This window comes from Syngnathus leptorhynchus, chromosome 5, assembly GCF_054491065.1.
Source record: "Syngnathus leptorhynchus isolate UIUO chromosome 5, UIUO_Slep, whole genome shotgun sequence".
Taxonomy (NCBI): domain Eukaryota; kingdom Metazoa; phylum Chordata; class Actinopteri; order Syngnathiformes; family Syngnathidae; genus Syngnathus; species Syngnathus leptorhynchus.
The window spans coordinates 18052654-18074655 of record NC_141199.1 but is presented as its reverse complement, the minus strand read 5'-3'; the positions used below and the strand labels follow the sequence as shown (position 1 = coordinate 18074655).

The 22002-nt window shown below is 52.5% G+C and overlaps 4 protein-coding genes across 4 annotated transcripts; 2 read left to right on the top strand and 2 right to left on the bottom strand.

Annotated features, from left to right (window-relative positions):
* Positions 1 to 1024: 1024 nt before the first annotated feature.
* On the bottom strand, positions 1025 to 3077 carry LOC147057525 (homeobox protein Nkx-2.3-like). The gene is made up of 3 exons (XM_085911309.1): positions 2780 to 3077; positions 1221 to 1752; positions 1025 to 1124 (listed from the first exon to the last, which is right to left on the bottom strand). Exons 1-3 carry the CDS (start codon positions 3075 to 3077, stop codon positions 1025 to 1027), a joined length of 930 nt encoding a protein of 309 aa, XP_085767435.1.
* A 3757-nt stretch (positions 3078 to 6834) lies between these two features.
* LOC147057524 (aspartate aminotransferase, cytoplasmic-like) lies at positions 6835 to 11065 on the top strand. Its single transcript, XM_085911615.1, has 9 exons — positions 6835 to 7348; positions 8295 to 8476; positions 8607 to 8730; positions 8808 to 8920; positions 9057 to 9161; positions 9237 to 9387; positions 9555 to 9720; positions 10065 to 10207; positions 10296 to 11065. The coding sequence occupies exons 1-9, from the start codon at positions 7240 to 7242 to the stop codon at positions 10433 to 10435; spliced, it is 1233 nt and encodes a 410-aa protein (XP_085767741.1). The 5' UTR covers positions 6835 to 7239; the 3' UTR covers positions 10436 to 11065.
* On the bottom strand, positions 11056 to 16679 carry LOC147057523 (metal transporter CNNM1-like). Its single transcript, XM_085911614.1, has 13 exons — positions 16260 to 16679; positions 15732 to 15993; positions 15189 to 15541; positions 14763 to 15096; positions 13890 to 14033; positions 13618 to 13758; positions 13353 to 13522; positions 13146 to 13240; positions 12935 to 13049; positions 12593 to 12866; positions 12372 to 12452; positions 12185 to 12292; positions 11056 to 11932 (listed from the first exon to the last, which is right to left on the bottom strand). The coding sequence occupies exons 1-13, from the start codon at positions 16677 to 16679 to the stop codon at positions 11823 to 11825; spliced, it is 2607 nt and encodes an 868-aa protein (XP_085767740.1). The 3' UTR covers positions 11056 to 11822.
* A 320-nt stretch (positions 16680 to 16999) lies between these two features.
* Positions 17000 to 21185, top strand: hoga1 (4-hydroxy-2-oxoglutarate aldolase 1). Its single transcript, XM_085911616.1, has 7 exons — positions 17000 to 18002; positions 18279 to 18407; positions 18590 to 18717; positions 18810 to 18944; positions 20003 to 20099; positions 20167 to 20300; positions 20446 to 21185. The coding sequence occupies exons 1-7, from the start codon at positions 17735 to 17737 to the stop codon at positions 20593 to 20595; spliced, it is 1041 nt and encodes a 346-aa protein (XP_085767742.1). The 5' UTR covers positions 17000 to 17734; the 3' UTR covers positions 20596 to 21185.
* The last annotated feature ends 817 nt before the right edge of the window (positions 21186 to 22002 follow it).

The window sequence follows — 22002 nt, the reverse complement described above, 5'->3', positions numbered from 1 at the left end:
CACTTCAGCGTTTCATAGTGGATGCTGCCTCCAAATATTTATAAAAGATTGATGCACGGGTGCAGGGCGTTTGTTGACTGCATGCCGCTCGCTCCAGACGAGAAGAAGCAGCGCCTTTTGCCGAGCGCTGTCAGCGAGTGCTCCCGCTACACCGAGCATTTCCAAGCGTAATTGTCCAATTGTATCGCATCCAGTCTGTCCATGCAGAGCCTTCACAATCAATTGTTCAAGCAACACATTTCAAATTCATGAATGGGACGCATGTTGATAACCTCACTTGGCCAATTAAAGCTGCATTTGTCCTCCTTTGTAATGAACTAAATAGATTGAAGTGCTACGTGCATGTGAGGACAAGCCACCCCCCGTTCGGCCCGCTCGGCCCGCCCGGCCCGGCCCGGCCGGCCCCGCGCTTAGCCCTTCCATAATGAAGCCACCTTTGTACTTGCACCCCAGCCCTCCTTCCACTGGAATAAACGGTGCAACTTGTAGCAATAATGGCCCTCCTTTCACGAGCAAGACCCCCAGTGGACCGACCGAGAGTGCTCCTCACCGGCTCCCCCACTTCGCACCTCCATCATGTCAATGTGCACGCGGGTCTTTGTCTTTTTGCACATATCCTGCCCCATTGCAGCTGCGGGGCGCTTTTAATGACGCCATTTTCTCAATGCAGCAACACAAAATGGAGTTTGGAGGGGGTTTGGACTTTTTGGAATGTAAAGAAAACAGATTGACCACAAAAATCAAACTATAACCCTCTGTAGTAAAAAAAAAAAAAAAAAAAAAATCATTTCACGAAAGGATAATTCAATTTGACGTAAAAAAAACGGACCCAAAGTCACTTTGTCCCTTTTCCCGTTCTCTTATTTAATAGAATACACGTGAAAGAACTAACAGCAACCCAAAAAGAAAACGTCAAAAAAAACTTCAAACTTGCATCTTATCACGAGTCCTCTCTCTATAAATGTGACGTCAACAATCCCGTCAATGAACCGATTTTTTTTCCCCCTTTTCTTTTTTCTTCCCCCTACCAAGCCCGAATGCCCCCCTGATGGTTGTGGGCCGGCGCCGAGAGCCCCTGCAGGCCGCCTAAACTGACGAAGGCGTTGGGGCAGCCTGCGGAGGAGGCCAGCCCCTGCGCCGAGCAGGCCAGCGCCGAGGAGGCCAGCGCCGGCGCCGAGGAGGCCAGCCCCGGCGCCGAGGAGGCCAGCCCAGGCCCCGGTCCCGGCCCCAGGCCCAGGCCCAGGCCCAGGCCCAGCCCCGGCCCCGGCCCCGACCCCGTGCCGCCGTATGCGCAGCTGGAGTTGCTGTGGTGGTACGCTGGGCCTCCGTACGCGTAGGCCGGGTAACCCCCCGCGTAACCGTACGGCGCAGCGGCGCTCGGATAGCCGGGAGTTGAGCCCCCGCTGCCGTGGCACGGCTTCCCGTCTCGGACGAGCACGGGCACGGCCACGCGCCTCGGCGGCGGCGGAGTTGCGTGGCGCTGGCCTCCGGCTTCCAGGGTCCCGTTTTGCCCCTGACGTTTGCACTTGTAGCGGCGGTTCTGGAACCAGATCTTGACCTGGTTGGAGGTGAGCTCGAGCGCTGCCGCCAGGTGCTCCCGCTCGGGCGCCGACAGGTAGCGTTGCTGCTTGAAGCGGCGCTCCAGCTCGAGCACCTGCGCCTGCGAAAAAAGCACCCGGGGCCGGCGGCGGCTGCGCGGCGGCCTGGGCCGGACCCCGTCCGAGGAAGCTTCGTCCCGGGACGTCGCAGTCTCTGCATGCTTGCCTAATAGACACATATCATCGCGAGTTTCACAAAATATGTTGCGCACGTCCGCTAAAAATAAATAAATATATAAATCAATAAAATTGATCATAATAATAAAATAAATACATAAATACATAAATAAAATGCTGTGTTGAATTTCGTGCGTTTGGTTTCGTCAATGTACGCACAAAATAAAGCCATGCATCTGCATGGAAAATCATCCAAAAGCGCGAATCTACATTCCAAAAATATATCGAGTAAATTCAACACAAACTTTTTGTATCTACATCCACTCAAATTTACAAACGAAGGCAATCATAATGCTAAGTACAATCGCGGGCAAGATAAGATCATCAATGATATCTGAAAGCACAAATGAGCCTTCGTCAAGGAAATATTCACATATTGTAGTTCAACAAGAAAACCATTTTCCAAAAACATTGTGTTCAATGGAGATCACACTTTTCAGCAATATCAGCCAAAAAAACGCATCATTTCTGATTCCAAATGATTTTGTTCCGTCAAGTCCAAAACTCGCAGCACTTGATCTCGCTCCCCTCCTGTTTTTTCTTTTGACCGCACATTCGAGCATGATGCTTGCTCACTTGCGTGCATTTTTGTCTCTCTTTTCTTTTTTTCCAGTGATATTGGGTGAACGAACCGAAGACCTTTGGAACGTCAACTCTAAACTGTAAGTACGGCTTCGTCGTAGCTTTCTTTGCTTTTCGAAAAACGTACGGCGGCTTTGTCTATGGAATATGAAGCCAGCTCTGCTCCCTGACACAAATGGAAAGAAGGAAGGAAGGAAGGAAGGAAGGAAGGAAGGAAGGCACTTTTCTCAGAGCGGCGTTGCGATAAGGCCGCGTTGCGATAAGGCCGCGTGCCTGACGACGTGTGGAAAGCGCCCGACCCTCGTGTTCAATGCGGCTGCTTAAGTTGTTGGCTGTGCATGGAAATGTGCCTGCCATACGTGACCCGTGCAAGGGTGTCAAATGCGACTCATCTGGCGCGCAGCAAGGAAAAGTCCACTTACTGCTCTTCTGCTGGTCCATGTCTTGGGAGGTCCCCCGCGGTCCGCCCCGCTGGGTCCCGGGGTAGCCGTCCGGGGTCAGTCCGCTTCCCACCCCCTGCTCCTCCTCGTCGTCCTCCTCCGGGCTCCCGACGAGCCGCGTGAGCTCGGGGTCCAAGAAAGGAATCTGCGGCGCCGGGGGGCCGGGGGGCGGCGTGACGCGGTGGGCCGTGTGGACGGGGTGACAGTCCCGTCCCGCTCTCAGGATGTCTTTGACGGAAAAAGGCGTGGAGCTCTGGAGCATCGTCGTCATCGTTAACATCTTCAACGGCCTTCCCAAGCCTGGGCGGACGGGCGGTCGGGCGGCCGTGCGAGCGAGCGAGGGAGGGAGGGAGGGAGTCCACCCAAATGCTCCAAAACTGGGAATTAAGGCCACGGGAGTCGTGCGGAGAGACGGAGGGAGGGAGGGAGGGAGCGAGTGGGGGGGTTACAAAGGACGCACCAATCACAAAAAGTCCAGATGCCTTTGAAAAGTGTGTGTGTGTGTGTGTGTTGTGAGGAAGCAACCTGTTAGTCCTCCTTGTGCTGGTTTCCACGCATGCATTTATTTATCTTTCCATGTGTTTCTTGACGTCCATGTGTGGTTGTTTTTCCCCACCTGAGTTTGCGTTCCATTCAGTCTTTGCTTGGGTTCCTCTTGATTGTATTTTCTGCTCTTGTTCCACTCACTCGGTTGAAGTCGGGCTCTCTGGTTCCAGCCTTATAGATTGCTTTGGTTCTGTTGGATTCTGTGCTCAGTTCTGCAGTTGGGCCGGCTCGACTTGCTCGTAAGCGCTGAACGTTATGTTTGAATTATTGTGAATACAAATAACGTGCATGTGTGTTGCTTGTGTGTGCGTGCGTGCGAGCGCGTGAGCAAACTATCTAGGAAAGGTGACACCTCTTGTCTGCTGTCATTCTCGGAGGCGCCACGAAGACTTGGTCTTCTTCTTCTCTTCTTTTCCACCCCCCTTTTTCTTCTCTCGTCTGCTGTCATTCTCGGAGGCGCCATGAAGACTCGGTCTTCTTCTTCTCTTCTTTTTTCATCTGCAGCCGTCCGCACAGCAGCGGATGTGTTTCAACACGAGCCGTAAGAAGGCCAAAATATCTTGGAAAGCAGCGATAGGAATTTTTAAAATGCAGCTTTTATTGGATTTGTTGTCAATAAAAAAAGTAGGTACGTAGAAATCACGACGCTTTATATTTCGTATTTCATGATTTTTCCGGACTTCAATGTCAAACACAAATGTGGTGCCTTGAAGGATTGTGACCAACGCAATTTCTCGAAACAGAAAGGAAAAAATGTTCCCACAGAATGTTTCATTTTTTGGGGGTACAACAAAACAGCAAATAGAACTTGGAAATGAGCTTGGGCCGCATTGTGTCAAAAAGTTCAGCCGACGTCGGTCAGTCAATTGTCGGAAAGCAAATCATTGAGCATATCGCGACTATTTCCAAAGTCTGCCATTGGAGTCGGAAGAGTTGGAATTGAAACAAACATGCTGCAGAGGCCCTTGCAGAGTAAAGCCTTTTTAAATAACTCCCGTTATCATGAATAAGACAAATCTCCACAGTACTTGGAAAAGTCCAGAATTGAAAATATTCATCGACTGGAATTAAAATGAAGCCATGTCAAATACTAAATTGGTTTGATGACGCTAAATGCACTGTTGTACATTTGTCTTCTGTATGTAAAAACTTCACATGCATGAAATGTTGCTGTTTTGGGGTCCAACGTGCGCGTGTGTGTGTGTGTTTGTGATGTGTGCGATTGCTTTGTTCACGTGTTACGTGTGTGTGTGTGTGTGTGTGTGTGTGTGTGTGTGTGTGTGTGTGTGATTGCGCGGGCCCGCGCCTGTCTCTGTCAGGTGAGGAGCTAAACGTCATGTGAGTGCTAATAAGAAGCTTGTAATTGATCTCCTAATGAGCCGGCAGGACTTAGTGGCAACAAGGAGGCTGCTACGCACGCACGCACGCACGCACGCACGCACGCATGATATCCGGATAACTTGATACACAACTCAAAACAAAAAGTGCTGAAACGCGAGCTAGCATTCTGACTCGCTCGATCATTTCCAAGTCATCTTGACACGTGAGATGCATGGGCGCAGTGTGTTTACTGACATTTGCTCGGGACCTCGTTGACCTGTGCCGGATTAGCAGCTCATCATAACACACTCGCAGAAAGACTGTGTGCATTCTGGGAGTACAACAGGTCACCACATGTGATTGAACATGTAAACACACACAGACAAACACCTCAGCAATGTATGCGCAGGCAGGCCCGTTCTCCGAGCGTGCCTCAGCCAGCCAGCCAGCCAGCCAGCCATTCACCATGGCATATCATCATATGCTAGTAGAAAGAATCAGCAGTGGGTATTAGCATCTCACATGAGTAGCGTCCCATCAGCACGGCGTGTTAGCATTGACTGCACGTCAGCATCCCGCTATGCGTTACCGTGCCACTCAATTGTGGACTTTTGTGTTGACTGCTGGCCATTTTGCCTGCCCCGCGCTCTTCCAAAAATGCCGACGGGAGCTTCGAACGATAACAAATGGTGTCCGCAAGCAGGCCGTTTACTCCCTTGACGACGCGCTGCCGATTTAGGAATAGGGAAGGTCGCTGTCATAAGCGGCACCGAGCCGGTCCAGACGTGCTCGAGTGTGTGTGTGCGTGCGTGTTTGGTGAAAGCCCACTTCCTGCCGCAGGGGCACAAACAACTTGTGGCAATCACATCTACAAGACTACGCCAATTCCTGAATGTAAACATAGCACTTTCCTCAAAGTATGTACGCTCCACCTGGCCACGGGCGTGGCCGTGGGTGCTGTTTATGTGTACACAGCGACACGGATGGCTTCCTGCCACAGATCATCTCCATTTTACACGCACACACACTCGTGTCAATCGGCGTGTGGTGTGGTGTGGTGTGGTGTGCTCACTGGTGACGGGGAGTCTGACAAAGTCCAGACCTCACGCCGCAAAGTGACTTGAGTGGGAGAAAATGTGCTGTTAGGTCCCACTTCCAGAAGAAGTGGTCTTCCTGGCAATCTTCTCAACATTGCCCAAAAAAGGCTGGGCCTTCCTTCCATTTCATCCAGACCAAAAGCTGGTCCCATTTGCACCTGGCAAGAGGTAAAGAAAATGTTTTTTGGGTGGCTTTTCTGATCCTCAAGGACTAATGGACTCCATCATCCCGGTCTTTGAAATGAGACCTGACGTCTTGTCTTGCTTGTGTTTGTGGAGAGCAAAATGGCACTTTGGGCTGGTTTCTCTTACTTCAGCAGACACGTGCGTGGGATGGCCTTAAGGGCACGTCCGTTGACCTCGCTTGTTTTGACTGGGTATGTTTAGGTTAGCTGTCGTCAACAGGCCTCGGGGGAACAATGAATCTTAATGGGAGCGCTCACCATAGCGGCATCGGCCTGGAAGTGGAAGCCGTTCGTCAAACACGTCTGACACACCTAGATGTTTCTTACACCTTCCTTCATCTGTTGTCCAAAATAACAAAGAGCCATTTGCTGGAGTACACCATTGAATGGCGCTCGATATATTTATCCACACGTTTGCTTTTGGTCATTTAGTGCCAGATTGTTGTCTGATGATAGCTCCCGAAGTGCCCCGATCCAAGTATTTGATTCTTTTGGCATATGGTAGAACTTGGCAATATGGCGGAACGGAACGCTAGAGCGCTGGTTAGCATGTACGTATGGTACGATGTATGGGGTTGCATGGTCTCCCTGTGCGATCCGAAACAACCTTCTCCCCGTGCTTGCGTGGCTTTCCTCCGGCCGGGCGCTCCCACATGAAGGTAGGCCGACTGACGTGACGTGACGTGACGTGACGTGAGTGCGAGTGCTGTGTGTGTGTTCCCTGCGATCGGCTGGCAAGGAGTTCAGGGTGTCCCTCGCCTACTGCCCAGTCAGCAGTCAGTCAGGCTCCTGCACGCCTCGTGAGGAGAACATTTTTACACAATGGATAACGATCCCATCCAAAAGCGACTCAACAACGCCAATGCGCCATTTCGTTCATCATTGGAAGGTAACACTGACATCTAACGGTTAAACGTTGTTCCTGCGCCGCGTCCTTGACTTGACTGACTGAAGAGGAGCAGTCAGTTTAGCATGGAAAAAACAAATGTCATTGGACAAGTGGTCGAAGTTGACCATTTGAATCCAAAGCGCCCGATTTGGATGGAAATAGGTAGGCATCGATAACGGAAGACTTCCTAGTTGACCTCCTCCCATTGGTTTAAGAATCTACGTCACAAATAAGGAGGCGTCTCATTGGTGGAGGCTGCGCTGCGCTGCCGCTGACGCTGCCGCTGACGCTCCGGCGTTGCGCTGTCACTCCTCCCGGATCCGTGAAGGTGAACTCCGTCCCCGACCAAGTCGCTGCTTGCCTCCGGAAGCCGCGCCGCCGTCCTATTGTCTCCGCTCCGCAACCATGTCCGTGTTCAGCGACGTCCCGCAAGCGCCCCCGGTGGCTGTCTTCAAACTGAGCGCCGATTTCCGCGACGACAGCCACCCACAGAAGGTGAATCTCGGGGTCGGAGGTAAGCGAAGCTAATGATGCTAAAGGGCTAGCTGATCCCATTCGGTCAGCCTGGCCGAGTTGCGTTCACGGGTCACGTGGCCAAACCGCAAATGTACTTCTCTGGGATGGAGGCAGGACCGACCGCAAACGCATCACTTCCCCATCGCTCCCAACATTTAGGCAGTGAACGAAAACTCGTCAAACCACTAAAATAAAAAGAAAAAAAAGTTCAATAAAACGAAATTTAATGTTACAAACTACTATAATTGAAAGAAAAAAAAGGTCAAGCCAAATCAAACGAAAGTTACAATAACATGAGGAACGCGTCCTTTGTTTATGTGCTTGGAGTTTCGGGTTTGATTTGAAATGCATTTGATTCTGTTCACTGAATTTATTTGTACACGAATTCAACTTTCCTCACTTGCCGTTAGTCCACTCTAAAAAGAAACGGTGCTTATCGTAAAATACAAACTTGTTGCTATTGTAGTTAGCACGAAAGCGATGGAAAGAATTGGCGAGCCCTTTCAGTCCGTGGCCATCTTTTCCCAATGCAGGGTGCTGATACGTGATATGTCTACACGCCACGAGTTCCTGGGAGGTCGAACTCTGGCGTACGCTCTGGGTTTAGTTGGCCGCAACCTAGAAGTATTGGCTCTCTCTCTCTCTCTCTCTCACTCACGCTCACTTTTTGTCTGATCTTCCTTCAATATTGGTGAGCAAAGCTGATTCCCACTAAAACAACCAGATTTTATGCGTGCTGAGTTGAGGAGCGTCATTTCGACAAAAGCGCTGCTTTGCTGCCATCTCGTGGCAGTGGTCGCCCTTAATATTGCCGTTGCTTCTTGAATGTAAGCTCGTCCCACCCATTTTTCCCTTTTCAACTACTGGGCACCCGTCCAACCAGAGCAGGACCTCAGAGCTTCTCGTCCAACGGTCGTGTCGGGTTTTTCTGCCGTCTCCCTCAGCCTACCGCACCGATGACTCTCAGCCGTGGGTCCTGCCGGTGGTGAAGAAGGTGGAGCGCCTCATCGTGGACGACGCCACTCTCAACCACGAGTACCTGCCCATCCTCGGGTTGCCGGAATTCCGCTCGGCCGCCTCCAAGGTGGCCCTGGGGGAAGACAGCGGCGCCATCAAAGAGGGCAGGGTGAGTCTGTTAGCGTGCTAGCGCTTAGCATGATTCAATTTTGTTGGAGTCAAAGAAGACTAGTTGTAGTTGTTATGTTATTGTATGCGATGGCTTTTTTTTTTTTTTTTTCCCCCCCTGTCCGTCTCAGGTGGGCGGAGTCCAGGCTCTGGGCGGCACGGGCGCCCTGAGGATCGGGGCCGAGTTCTTACGCCGTTGGTACAATGGCGTCAACAACACGGCCACGCCCGTTTACGTGTCCAAGCCCACCTGGGGTGCGTCGACGTTCACACACACACACACTGGAAGCACGTGCGGCATATTCCGCTTCATTTTTTTTCTGAAATCTCAGAGAACCACAACGCCGTGTTTGCCGACGCCGGCTTCAAGGACGTCCGCCCGTACCGCTATTGGGACGCCGCTAAGAGAGGCCTGGACCTTAGCGGCCTGCTGGACGACCTTGAGGTGACTTTTTGCACCTCTGAGGGCAACACCTAAACTCGCCGGGCCCGTGCTGTCTCCATCTGAATGGCTCGTGACGTGCGTAGGAATGGAAATGGCCGTGAGGTTCCGCGGTGACGCTTTTGTGGTGTTTGAACAGAAAGCGCCGGAAGGATCCATTTTCGTGCTTCACGCCTGCGCTCACAACCCCACGGGCACCGATCCCAGTCCGGACCAATGGAAGCAGATGGCGGAGATCATGAAGGTCTGTCTCTTCAGGTTTTTTGGAAGACTCGAGGTCTTCACAAGTCTTGAACGGTTGTCTTGTGTCATTCTCCAGCGGAGGAATCTCTTTGTGTTCTTTGACTCGGCCTACCAAGGCTTCGCCTCGGGCTCCCTGGAGAAAGACGCGTGGGCCATTCGCTTCTTTGTGTCTCAGGGCTTTGAACTCTTTGTGGCTCAGTCCTTCTCCAAGAATTTTGGCCTCTACAGTGAGTAGACGCCAAGTTGATTACGGTGAACCCGTTGCTTACTGGGTGGCGGCGAAGGGCGAGGGTGTCCAAAACAAAGTGGACAATAAGCTTTAGCAAGTTCCACGTCCTAAAGTGGGCGGAGCGCGTCAACCCCATCCCAAGCCGGCTCCCTTACCTCTCCTCAGACGAGAGGGTGGGCAACCTGACGGTGGTGGCGCGAGACGCCGACAACCTGGGCCGCATCCTATCTCAGATGGAGAAGATCGTGCGCACCACCTGGTCCAACCCGCCCTCGCAGGGGGCTCGCATCGTCAGCAAGACCCTCAACTGCCCCGAGCTCTTCGCTGAATGGTACATTATTTGTAATTGGTTGCGCCTTCCGTTAGAAGGAAATGTTTGATTGGCTCGGGTGAATATGGATTCGTGGTTTTGAAATCAGCCGTGATATTTTCCTCAATTATTCTTCCCATGACCTTAATTTTGGACGAAAAATATTGTCAGAAATATGGGCAAAATGTCAACATTTTTATTGATGAAATTGTTACGGATTTTAGTAAGGATCATGGGAGTTGACACCATTTGCTTTTGCGGGCCGGGTCTGGCCCTCGGGCCTACGGTTTGACACCCGTGCAGTAAAATGTCACTCTCAGTTGGATGACGAGTGGTCGTTTGCCAATGGCTTTGTCTGCCCGCAGGCAAGGTAACGTGAAGACCATGGCCGACCGTGTGCTCCTCATGCGGGACCAGCTCAAGTCCAAGCTGCAGGCCCTGGGAACCCCGGGGACCTGGGACCACATCACGCAGCAGATCGGGATGTTCAGCTTCACCGGCCTCAACCGTACGCCCGCCCGCACGCACGTCACTCCATCCCATCCCCGCCCGTCTTTCTCCAACGTGACCTGTCTGACTTGTTTGTGCCGCCGCAGCCAATCAGGTGGCGTTCATGATCAAAGAGAAGCACGTCTACCTGATGGCGAGCGGTCGCATCAACATGTGCGGCCTCACCTCCAAGAACCTGGACTACGTGGCACAGGCCATCCACGACGCCGTCACCCAGGTCCAGTGAAAGGGAGTGGGCCGTCCCCTGCGCCCCGCCCCGCTCCGCTCCGCCTCTCCTCGCCTGTGACGTCACGGTCAGGCCAGTAACCATACGTTTTGTGCATTTCGCTCCTTCCCCACCACCTTTGCGCTTCCCGACCTTTACGGAGCGATCCCATGCCTGTCATGCTTTGCAAGTAGAATAGAAAACGGAGCAGCTAAAAAAAACATTTCATTGCTCTGCCCACGCACAATTTGGAGCGCACGCATTGTTTTGGGTGGGCAATCACTGCGTTACGCTACGCTACGCTAAGCTAAGCTCCATTAGTCACCTACTGCTGTCAACTGTAAACGACACGTCATCGCGGGTCATTTCATGAATGTGTGTGTTCTTTTCATCCCACTGCTGCTTCGCACACGCACACGAACAAATGAACTGAACACACAAAGACAAATATGATATGGAAAGAAGGCTCTTCTCCTGCTGTATTCACCTCCAAGGAAACGGCTCACGATTTAGTTGCCATGTGTAAACGTGTACGCTTGATTTGTTACAAGCGGCCGGGCCTCGGTCACCGCGGTGCTTTTTGTTGGAAAATACAAATAATTTTGGGTGTTAACATGGGCAAATCCAATAAATGACTCCACTTGAAAATCACATTTGTATTTATTCTTTCTTATCTATGCACTACTGGATACTGTGCATGTAGTTTGTAAAACACACATAGGTTTATGTTTCTTCATCATTGCTTGTGTATTTCAACTTCTCCTAGAATTCTTATTTGATTACGACCGACTCGTCACTTCTTTTTTTGACCGTCAGTCCACTCCGCCGTTCCTCCAAGAACCACGCCCGTAGCAGGTTCCTTATTGCTTTGATGAAGTCACCGAGCGGGAAGGCTTCTCGACATCCATTTGTAATGTGAGAAGTCTGTCGTATCAATAATGAATCCAAAATGCTTTTCTTGTTCCGACGCAAAACGCTGCAAGGGGAGTGATATTCAAGCATGAAAAAAATAATAATATTAATAATAATCATTCAATGGTGAATAAAGTAAAATGTTCTTTTTTTTTTTTAACTGGAACATTTTTGACAGCAAGAGCGACTCCTTGGGAAAGACAGTTTTCATTTCATTTGCGTGATCATTTGCATCCACAGAGCATAAAAGTATCAAATCTCTCGAAAAGGCTTGAAGTGCTAAAAATTGTTTGTCGAGTGTGACATAGGCAAAGAACATTCAATAGCAAGAGTCCTTTCAACGTCAAAGTTGACTTTCTGCGCTGTGGCTACCGACATCTTTGGTAGCTAGCGCAAAAAAAAAAAACAGATTCAGCGGCAGCAGCGCCCCCTGGAGGAGCTCGTTAGATCAAACCAAATCGCCCGGGTCGGTCAGCCAGTTGCTAAGCTAAGCTAGCTAGCTTTCAGAACTATCCTCCTGTTCCGTTTCACAGTGTTTCGTGATCAAATTGTCTTGGGGCTCGTCTGTTTTATCGTCTTCCCGTGACTTTTGTCTCTTCCTGTGGCCTGAGGACACAAACAAAAGCATCAGAACGAGTCATGCATGCCAGAGGTCAACTCGTACTGTGGCCAACCGAGTGAGCAATGGACAAATGATGACCGTTGCTTTTTTTCTGTGTGTTTCAGGCAAATCAAGGCTGAAGGTGAGTGAATGAGGTGTGTGTTGTGTTTGAGCGGATGCAGTAGGGATTTATTTGGCTTTGCCAATGGGAATCAAAACTGAAGAAAGACATTCAAAGGGACCATGAATAGACTGACTGAGTTCAAGTCGGAGTTTCTTTCCCAGCGTGTCCTCGGAGGCGCTGACCGACTGACCGCCGCTGATGAAAGGAGACTTGTCTGTTACCGTGGGAACGCTGGCCACATCTGACACACACAAAGGCTGTGTTGAGTTTGTGGCCACCGTTTTGCTGCGCCAAGGAAATGTTCACCACTGCATAGTTACCGCCATCTCGGACGTAAGGGATCTGGTCCATCCGCAGGAAGACCGAGTCGCTGGGACACGTCTGGCCGTCCGACTTGCTTCCTGCAACATTTTTCACCGCGACACAACCGTCCGTGTCTGTCAAGTCAAGTGATGTTTTGGGAACAGCAAAATTAAATGCACGGAGAAAGCAGTCGCAGGAAGTGAGGCAGGCGCCATCAACTTCCTGTCTTACGACTTACTGACGATGCGGTTTCTGCGGTTGAGCACAGTGGTGCTGTGAGGGAGGCCCGACTTGGCTTGGAGGCCCGACTTGGCTCGGAAGCCCGACTTGGCTTGGCGTCCTCCCGTGCCGGCGGCCTGGAGATGACCCGGCTCCCGGAGCGGCGGCATCAGCGAGGCGCCCGCCGCCGCCGCCGCCCCCATCTCTGGCTCAGCCGTGAGGGGTTCGGGCGTCTGCGGCGAGGTGTCCATCTTGGAGGCGCCGAGCGCATCGCGGTAGCGGCTCCTGGTGATCTGCGGCCGGCGGACATGAGGCTGATGTGCCCCGCCCATGAGGCGGCGGGGCGCCGTCCATCGCTCACCTTGACGATCTGCAGGGGCGTTAGCTGTCTCACGGAGTAGTCGGGCACGTAGACGTTGGCCCCCTCGTTGAGCTGGCCCATGGACCGGCCCTCGGACTCGGAGCGACACGGCGACCTCGAATCTGAACAAAACAAAAGAATTTGACACGACCGAGAAGATTGTTTGTGTGTTTTTTGCGGGACTGAATTGAGATATTTGTTTTATTTTCACCCACCCGCCGGCATGATGGCAGGAACCCCAAAATACGAGAAGGCTCCATTTTCAAATTTGAGACGCTCGTTGCCAAACTCCACCTCCACTCGACCCTGAAGGAAGACGAAAGGCCCTTTCAAAATAAAAGCGCAGAGCAGGAGAACCACAACCCGGAGGTGCAATTGGACCTAAAGGGCCACAATGAGAGATTGAGGATTGTTGTACCTGCAGCACCAAGACAAAGTAGTCTGCCGCTTTGTTTCTTTGGAACAGGAAGTTCTTGGGCGACTGTTTGTTTTTGTCGTCTAACTCGAGGTCCTGGACAACGCTGGGATGCTTGATGAGCCTCAGCAAGATCTTCTCAGAGATGTAAAGCGGCTTGAAGGGATCCACCTCTGGTTGATACAAAGCATGCAGCAAAGCACTTAGCCTAGCTTAGCATTGGATGGCTTCGGCCCTTTTTCTCGACATCGGCGTGATCGGCTAATACCCGTGGACAGAAAGCGGTGCGTGGCCAGGAGGAGCTGCGGGGAAATGTTGACTTTCATCTCGTGGTCGGCCATTTTGAAGCTGGAGAAGTCCTGCGGCTTCCTCCCGTGGCGAGAGACGCGACGCTTGCTGCGGTTGTCGGCTGTCGTCGCGGCGATGGGAAATTGAAAAAAAAAATCGCAAATACGATCGAGAACGCTGAAAACCGTGCTAACGCAAACAGCAGCTATGCGAACAGCTAAGTCCTAGCTTCCGCTAATGTCACCGTCGTACTGTAGAGGTCGGTCTCGTCCAGGATTTCCGACTTGATGATCTCCTCGATGACGTCCTCCAGCGTGACGATGCCCATCACCTCGTAGAACGGGTCGCCCTCGCCCTCGTTGTTCACGCGCTGAACGATGGCCAGGTGAGATTTGCCTGGCAAGGAGCACATGGCGCACAAAAAGGTGTCAGAGTTGAGCTCCGTGCCGGGGTTGAGCTCCGTGCCGTGCCGGAGTTGAGGTCCGTGCCGGAGTTGAGCTCCGTGCCGGAGTTGAGGTCCGTGCCGGAGTTGAGGTTCGTGCCGGAGTTGAGATCCCTGCCTGCCTGCCTGCGTGGGTGCGCGGGTGCGTGCTTCTCATCACAACGTGCGCCTTCCTTTCACTGCGACACACACGCTTCATTCATCTAAGTGGGTCAGCGCAAGGCGAGCGAGCGAGCGAGAGAGAGGGAGGGAGGGAGGGAGGGGGGAAAGCCTTTCCGCTAATAACAATTGGCTGAATGGCCAAAGAAAACGCTTCCGGTCTTAGCATTCAGCTCAAATTGAACACACAGAAACCAACGCCGCATTTGATCACCAAGTCTTGTGGCCCAAAGTCAAGCCTTATTCGAACATGCCAGTGTAAATCTATGCTAACAGCGCAGCTCTGCTTACCTTGTGCCTTTGACTGACTCCATTTTGTCATCCAGCCCTGCGGCTGCCCTGCGGCTGCCCTGCGGCTGCCCTGCGGCTGCCCTGCGGCTGCCCTGCGGCTGCCCTGCGGCTGCCCTGCGGCTGCCCTGCGCCTGCCTCGCGCCTGCCCTGCGCCTGCCCTGCGGCTGGGCTCATTTCGGGCCTGCGTTTGCAAGCCTAAGCTTCGAAGGATGCAGCGCCGCGCCGTACCGTACCTTTCTTGAAGTCTTCCAGCATGGCGTCCAGCGTGGTGTCACTGAAGACGTAGTGCAGCGGGCGGCGGTAGAAGCGCGTGACGGTCTGCAGCGGCGTGCAGTCGTCGGGGTCGACGAAGGCCAGGTCCTTGACGAAGAGCACGTCCACGATGTCGGCGCGCGTCTCACGGTAGACGGGGATGCGCGTGTAGCCGCTGCGCATGATCTCCGTCACGGTGTTGAAGTCCAGCAGGGCGTCGGCGGCCAGCATGAAGCAGTCGCCCAGCGGGGTCAGCACCTCCTCCACCGTCTTGCTGCGCAGCTCCAGCGCCCCCTGGATGATGTTGAGCTCCTCCTTCGCGAGCGAGCGAGCGAGCGCACGCGCTTTTGATTGGGCTCCACGGCTTTGGGGTCGGCGGGCGCGAGCGAGCCGACTTTTGGCCGCACCTTGAGTAGGTCGTGGTAGGGGTCGGTGACGCGCAGCATCTCCAGCAGCTTCTCCCTGGTGTAGAAGTTGGAGATCTCCTGGTGCAGGATGAGATCCAGCAGCTTGCTGAGCGGGTAGGACACGGGGAAGGAGAGCAGCATGAGCAGGCGCGTCAGCCAGATGCTGCGCGCCGCCATGGCCAGGCCGTGGCGCGAGGCCGCCGAGTGCGGCAGGATCTCGCCCACCAGGAAGATGCCCAGCGCGCACGTGGCCGTCGACAGCCAGGTCATGCCCAGGATGCGGCACGTCCACACCGCCAGCGAGGCGTTGATCAGCGCCGTGCCCAGCAGCAGCGTGCACAGCACGTAGTTGCCTGGGGAGGGGGCGGGATTAGGCGGGGGGGTGACGACGACGACGATGACGATGACGACATCATCGCACCCACCCAGCCACCGTCCCTCCCTCCCGAGCTTTTTCCAACAGCGCCTACCTACCCAGGCCTTGGAACCCAAAGTTCAACGCCTCTCTCGATCTCCAAGCCAACGCATTCGGCATTCACTTACCGTGCCGGCGCACCGACTCGATCTTGCGGGCGTAGCGCTGCTCCCGGTCGGTGCCGCTGTTCTGCAGAACTTGCAGCTCCACCGGGTCCAGCGCGAGTAGACTGAGGTTGAGGCCGCCGAAGAGCGCCGACAGAGCCAGCAGAAGCACCGACACCAAAACCTGGATCCAAAGCTCGGGCGCCTCCCCCGAGCGCTCGGCGACCGCCACCCAGAAGTCCCGAGTGCGGTGGTGCTCCCACTTGGACCCGTCAAAGGCGCACATCTGCGGAAAACAACTCGTTGAGCCCGCGTGGATTCCATTCGGTCGGCCTATCTCCTTCCCGCTACACAGCCTTGAGTTGCGTGACAGCGCAGCACAAGTACAAAAGTAGCAGCCCGAGGACCTCGAGGAAAAGTTGGCGACCGTGTCCCACACACATCACAAGTGGGTTGAATTGTCAAACAGCATACGACGGTACCGAAAGCATTGCTTCGACCAACTTGTGACGTCGCAAATAGTCCGTGCACGTGTGGAAAGGCTTACACTACCGAGTAGAACTTGATGCTCTCCCCGTGCCGCAGCTCCTTGGCCAGCAGCTCGACGAGGACCGAGTTGCGGCTGGAGGCCGACTTGAACGAGCCCAGCACCTCGATGTCGGACGTGCGCGCGCTCTTGTCCGCGCACATGTTGCGCGCATGGGGACGGGGACCCGGGCGCGGGGGCTCCTCGATGAAGGCGATCCACGGGGCCGCGCTGGTGGCCCGCGTCCGGTTGAGCTTGTGCTGCGGGGGTCTGGAGTAATAGACCCGAAGCGTGAAGCGCGTCCCCTCGGTGGCTTTCAGTACCCCGTCCTGCACGGAGAGCTCCGGGCCCGTTTCCTCCGGACGGAAGCCGAGCAGGGCGAGCCCCGACCGGGGCAGGAGGAGCAGGAGGAGGTAGAGGCAGAGGCGGAGAAGGAGGCTCGCCATGATGATGAGGTGAGACACCCTTCTTGATCAGCTCTGGTGTCGCGTGTTTCGGTCCATGCGCTGAGAGGATGCTGCAATGACGCGCCCACTCTGACGTCACGGCTTCTAATTATAGAAGGAAGGCAGAGCCACTGCTGCAGCAGCAGCAGCAGCAAGCAGCAGCAAGCAGCTCAGCTCAGCTCAGCTCCCCCTGTTCACGTAGCATTGCATTTTTAAGATTTTTCTTTTTTTTTAAAAATTCAATTAGAAATGATTTCAGAAGAGCAACTGCAGGAAACAAAACAACAATAACGCGCGTTTGTTGTATGACTTCATTTTGCTCCGTGTAAAGCATACCAATTGCACCGCTGCATTTTTGCATATCACAAAATAAGATTTAGGAATGACAAAAAAAAATTGTTAAAAGCACGGAGCAAAATCACTTTTTCAAGGTACGTAACAAATGAATCAACTTAGTATGCAGCGGCCGTTGTTTTAAAGTTCTCTAGAAATAAAGTCAAAACGCAACTTTATTGAATGTAAAGTGAGTAGTGATAGTCGCGACGATTGAAGTGACAAAAGTCAATTTGACAGCAGCCAAAGCCTCCTGAGCTCACTCCAGCAAAAAGACGTTTGTGTGGGATGGATTGAGGACATCAAGGCGTTTGCGGCGCTCTGGCGCCTTGTCGTGGCCATTCGCTTGAACTTCACTTATGTGTTCAAGTGTTGAGAAGGTGATAGCTAGCACAGTAACTGCTTTTTCCTTTTGTCTTTGTCAAACACACTTGCACATGCATTTCAATTCATTCTTCACTTGAGTTGCATTTCTTTTCATACGTGGCTAACCTACTTCACCAATCGCCCCCGTGGGGGCGCTAGTGCGTCACGTATCTTCTCAACCTACGTGGAAAGGAAAAAAAAAAGAAAAACAGTGAACAAGTTCGGTCAACATTTGACCCACCGAACGAGTCGAACTTCGTCAATATTTAACCAGGAGGCTCAGACATTAACAGTCCAAATACATCAGCGAAAAGAAGCACAAGTGCGGCGGCGGCGGCGGTAGCGGTAGCGGCAGCATGTTGATTTCCGGGGCCCCGATGATGTCGTTCAGCCGGCTGTGGACAACAAGTGCACGCTCCGCCCTCGGCTTCGGCTTCGGCCTCGGCTTCGGCCTCGGTCGGGGCTCCAGGCCGAGCGGGCTTCGCGGCCTGAGTTCGGCCGGCGTCCGCCTCGACCTGAGCGGCGTGTACCCCCCCATCGCGACCCCCTTCACCGTGCAGGAGGACGTCGACTACGACAAGTTGGAGCACAACCTGCGCAAGTACGCCACGATTCCATTTAAAGGTCAGAGCAGCTGGCTGAAGCGTCAGCACCAAAAAGTCACTCAGTCCACATTGGCTTGGATGGATTTATATCTTGATTTATTTTCACATTTTCAACACATAAGAGATCATAAATAAATAGAAATTTCAGAAAGCAATTTAGGTGAAATGTTCCTTCACTTTTCAATGTACTGTACTGCATTCTTCATTTATTTCCAAGCCACTATCACACAAATGAGACAAAAACACTTGAGTGCTATATTTCTTTGCTTTGAAACCATTTCTATTTCGTCCGCAGGTCTGGTGGTGCAGGGCTCCAACGGTGAGTATCCTTACCTGTCGGAGGAGGAGCGCGTGGAGGTGGTGAAGAGGGTTCGACGCTCCGTGCCCGCCGACAAGCTGCTCATCGCTGGCTCTGGCTGTGAATGTGAGCTACAGTGTGTGTGTGTGTGTGTGTGTGTGTGTGTGTGTGTGTGTGCGTGCGTGAAGCTGGAAGTGTCCAAGTGCAAATATTTCCCTCCCGTACTTTCCCGTTCTTACTTTCGAACGGGTACGGTGATTTGGCGAGTGCCAGAAGGTCATTTATGTTCTCACGTTGTCGTCGTTCAGCCACGAGAGCCACGCTGGAGCTAACGGCTAAGATGTCGGACGCCGGCGCCGACGCCGTCCTGGTGGTCACGCCGTGCTTCTACAAAGGCAAGATGGACGCTCAGGCCCTGGTCCAGCACTTTACCAAGGTCAAAGACTAAAACTTTTTTTTTTTTTCTTTCTTTCTTTCTTTCTTTCTTTTTCTTGCCCCCCATTGATGTCGCTTTGGCTCCCCCTTTAGGTTGCAGATGGCAGTGCGGTCCCGGTGATCCTGTACAGCGTCCCGGCCAACACGGGCCTGGAGCTGCCGCTGGACGCCATCGTACATCTTTCCCAGCATCCCAACATTGTGGGACTCAAGGACAGCGGCGGAGACGTGAGGAGCGCTTTTTGTTTGTTTGGGAGTAAAAGAGGGTGGGCTTTCCTTAACCGGCCCACTGCGACCACTGGGACCAAGCGGGCGGGACAAAGTCACTGAGCGAGGGAATCGCCTCTTGAAGGAAAATTCGAAACTCATACCTTCAAAAAACACCAACAACCGAAAGAGAATGACAAAGAAGGTTTCCTAATCAGAAGTAAAAAGTTGAAAATGGGAATGCAGCATGCGCTCACTCGGGAGGTCAGCTTAAGGCCGCGGGGGCAACAATAAAACCGCGCTCGGGCTGCGTGGGTGGCGTCTGACTGGATTTGCCATTTGGGAGGAAGACGACGGCGGCGCTCGACCCCGCGGCCCCTCGCCCACGCCGTCGCCGCCGTCTCGTTCGTAGGCGGGAACGGGCGAAGCAAAAGGTGAAAGGTCGCCAGACAGATTGCCGGAACAAATCTTCCCACTGTCAAAAAGTCTGATGACAAATGTGGCCACTCAAATAACTTTTTACCGACTGTGGATGCTGGCGAGAGGCTGGCTTCTTTTACGTGTCTCTTTGGGAGTCCGTCGGCCGCTCGCTCGCTCGGTGGGTCAGCTAGCCAATTTGTCAGTCGGCAACGTATAAAACCAAAGGAGGAGCTGTGACGCCCGATTGACAGCCGCGAAGCTATAAATACACACTCGGTAGGCGGAGCCTATTCCCTGCGGAGTCCTTGAATAGCTTCGCTTCTATTGGGCTGAAGACAAAAGAAATCCAGGCAGCTCATTCAGCAGCCAGCCAGCGGGCCGGCCAGCCAGCGGGCCGGCCAGCGGGCCAGCCAGCGGGCCAGCCAGCGGGCCGGCCAGCGGGCCAGCCAGCCAGCCAGCCAGCCACCTTTCATGTTGATTTCCACCTCTGGGGAACGGAGTCACGTGATCGCAGACATCCATTGGAAGCGGTTGGCCGACACCTTTACGTATTTATACCGTGGCACGTTCCCTCCGTCGTCCGAGTTGGGGCACAAATTGGGGGAGGCAGATTCTCTCCAGACGTGTGGGCTATTATCTCCTGTGTGTTTCCTGCGCAGATCACCCGGATGGGCCTAATAGTGCACAAAACCAAAGCTCAGGGTTTCCAGGTTCTGGCGGGCTCGGCCGGCTTCCTCATGGCCGCCTACTGTGTGGGTGAGTTGCCAAATGCTAAGGTAGCGGCTAGGAGTAGCGCTTTGTGCTAACAGGTGTTGTGTTTCAGGTGCGGTGGGCGGAGTCTGCGCGCTGGCTAACGTTCTGGGCCAGCCGCTTTGTGACCTGGAGCGTTTGTGCCGGTCGGGCCGCTGGGAAGAAGCCCGAGAGCTGCAGGCGCGACTTATCGAACCCAACGCTGCTGTAAGGACGCACCGTCGCGCAAGAAATGTCCATTGTTGCCTAACTCCTCAAGTCTTGACTTGATTTGACTTTGTTTCCTGGGCTGGAAACGTAAGAGCCGGGCTGACTTGCTCCCTCCCTCCCTCCCTCCCGCGTGCGTCGCTAGGTAACCAGGAAGCTGGGCGTGCCCGCCCTCAAGCAGGCCATGGAGTGGTTCGGCTTCCGCGGCGGCGTCTGTCGCTCGCCTCTGGGCCCTCTCCGGCAGGAAGAGACGCAAGGACTCCGACGGGACTTCTCCTCCAACGGGTGGCTCTGAACCTGCGTGTGTCATAAGTACGTGAACAATCATACACTACTCACAAACGTTGGCTTCAATGGGAAAGCCAAAATTGGCCAAGTACTTTTCAGAAACCAAAGAGAGAGAGAGAGAGGTGTCACAGAAAGGCATAGGCAGCGATGTCCTTGGAAATAAGGGAGAAAAAAAATCCATTGAAGTTCAGATGCTTTCTCGATTTATTCCGAAATTTGATTTCAAGCTTTGAGAGAAGATTTTCAAATCTCACCAAATGTTAGCCACAAAATATAGTTCATGTCAATTTCAAATATTTCATTTTTGATACACGCTGAAATATTTCATTCATATTTTGAAACGTTTTATTAATTGGTGATCAAAAGTGTTTTATACCATTTTTTTCATCATAAAGAGTGAATAAATGACCAAATTGGTCAAGGGTACCACGTGACTACTTGCAGCCAATCGGCAACCATCAATGCTTGAATACATTTGTTAGAAATACAAAAATGGAAGAACAATAACAACAACAATTTGTCAAGATTTGCATTTCTAATGTCATGTTTGACTTTAGGCAATAACATTTAAATACAAATAAAATAAGCTGTTCTGTACATCCTTCTGTTTTGTCAGTTACGTTTCAAAAAGTAGTTGCAGTAGCCTCTAACTGCCTCAAGGGGGAGACAATTTCCACTGTTATGGCGACACTGAAGTGGATTACCTCAAGCAAGGAAAAAGCTTCACGTTTTAGTTGATATTGATCGACGCGTTCTCTTGTGTTTTGAAAAACAAGTATCCCACCACCACCACCACCACCAAGGTTTCATCCACACTCGTTATTTTCAAAAGTTCATATACGATTGGAAGCAATCGCCGTGGTCAGCCAGCCAGCCTCGAAGCCAACTTTCTATAAGCTTGAAGATGCGAGCTTCAAAGTGAGGCATCTTCTAAATGTTGGTTGGATATGCAAACGAGGCTCATTGTGCTTCCGTCCCGTCCCATCTCATCTTCCTGCGCACTATTTACACATGCACCTCTGCACCTCTGCAGCGTGCGTGTGCGTGTGCGTGTGCGTGTGTGAGAGAGATTAAAATGAAAGCAGCCCTATGGGACAAGAGACACTGTTTTAAGTGCAAATTGGAAATGGGACTCTATGAAGATATCAAATATTATAAAATAGATTGACAAATATATACATAGTATATGGATATATATATTGTGTGTGTATTTATAAAACCAATGATATAGAGTCTGATGTATAGCTATATAAAAACTCCAATATACACACTGGTATAGAAGTGCAGTAATATTTCCTCCCACTTTAAATGTAGGTTCAGACTGACATTGACGCGCACAAACTCTCTTATATCCTGCAGTGCACGGTGAGGCGCAAAGCAATTAGACACACATGCACTCCCTTATATACGTGTG

Bases quoted from the DNA above. Each gene is read 5' to 3' on its own strand.
- LOC147057523 (XM_085911614.1), bottom strand. From the start codon at position 16,679: ATGGCGAGCCTCCTTCTCCGCCTCTGCCTCTACCTCCTCCTGCTCCTC. The intron at 15,542-15,731 runs GTAAGTGAATGC...CCCCCTCCCCAG, and splicing joins CGAGTCGGTGCGCCGGCACG to GCAACTACGTGCTGTGCACG. The intron at 13,241-13,352 runs GTACAACAATCC...GTCTTCCTTCAG, and splicing joins ACTTTGTCTTGGTGCTGCAG to GGTCGAGTGGAGGTGGAGTT.
- LOC147057525 (XM_085911309.1), bottom strand. From the start codon at position 3,077: ATGTTAACGATGACGACGATGCTCCAGAGCTCCACGCCTTTTTCCGTC. The intron at 1,753-2,779 runs GTAAGTGGACTT...GCAAGCATGCAG, and splicing joins CATGGACCAGCAGAAGAGCA to AGACTGCGACGTCCCGGGAC. The intron at 1,125-1,220 runs ACCGGGGCCTGG...GCAGGGGCTGGC, and splicing joins GGCCTGGGCCTGGGGCCGGG to CTCCTCCGCAGGCTGCCCCA.
- LOC147057524 (XM_085911615.1), top strand. From the start codon at position 7,240: ATGTCCGTGTTCAGCGACGTCCCGCAAGCGCCCCCGGTGGCTGTCTTC. The intron at 8,477-8,606 runs GTGAGTCTGTTA...TGTCCGTCTCAG, and splicing joins GCGCCATCAAAGAGGGCAGG to GTGGGCGGAGTCCAGGCTCT. The intron at 8,731-8,807 runs GTGCGTCGACGT...CTGAAATCTCAG, and splicing joins CGTGTCCAAGCCCACCTGGG to AGAACCACAACGCCGTGTTT.
- hoga1 (XM_085911616.1), top strand. From the start codon at position 17,735: ATGTTGATTTCCGGGGCCCCGATGATGTCGTTCAGCCGGCTGTGGACA. The intron at 18,003-18,278 runs GTCAGAGCAGCT...TTTCGTCCGCAG, and splicing joins CGCCACGATTCCATTTAAAG to GTCTGGTGGTGCAGGGCTCC. The intron at 18,718-18,809 runs GTCAAAGACTAA...CTCCCCCTTTAG, and splicing joins TGGTCCAGCACTTTACCAAG to GTTGCAGATGGCAGTGCGGT.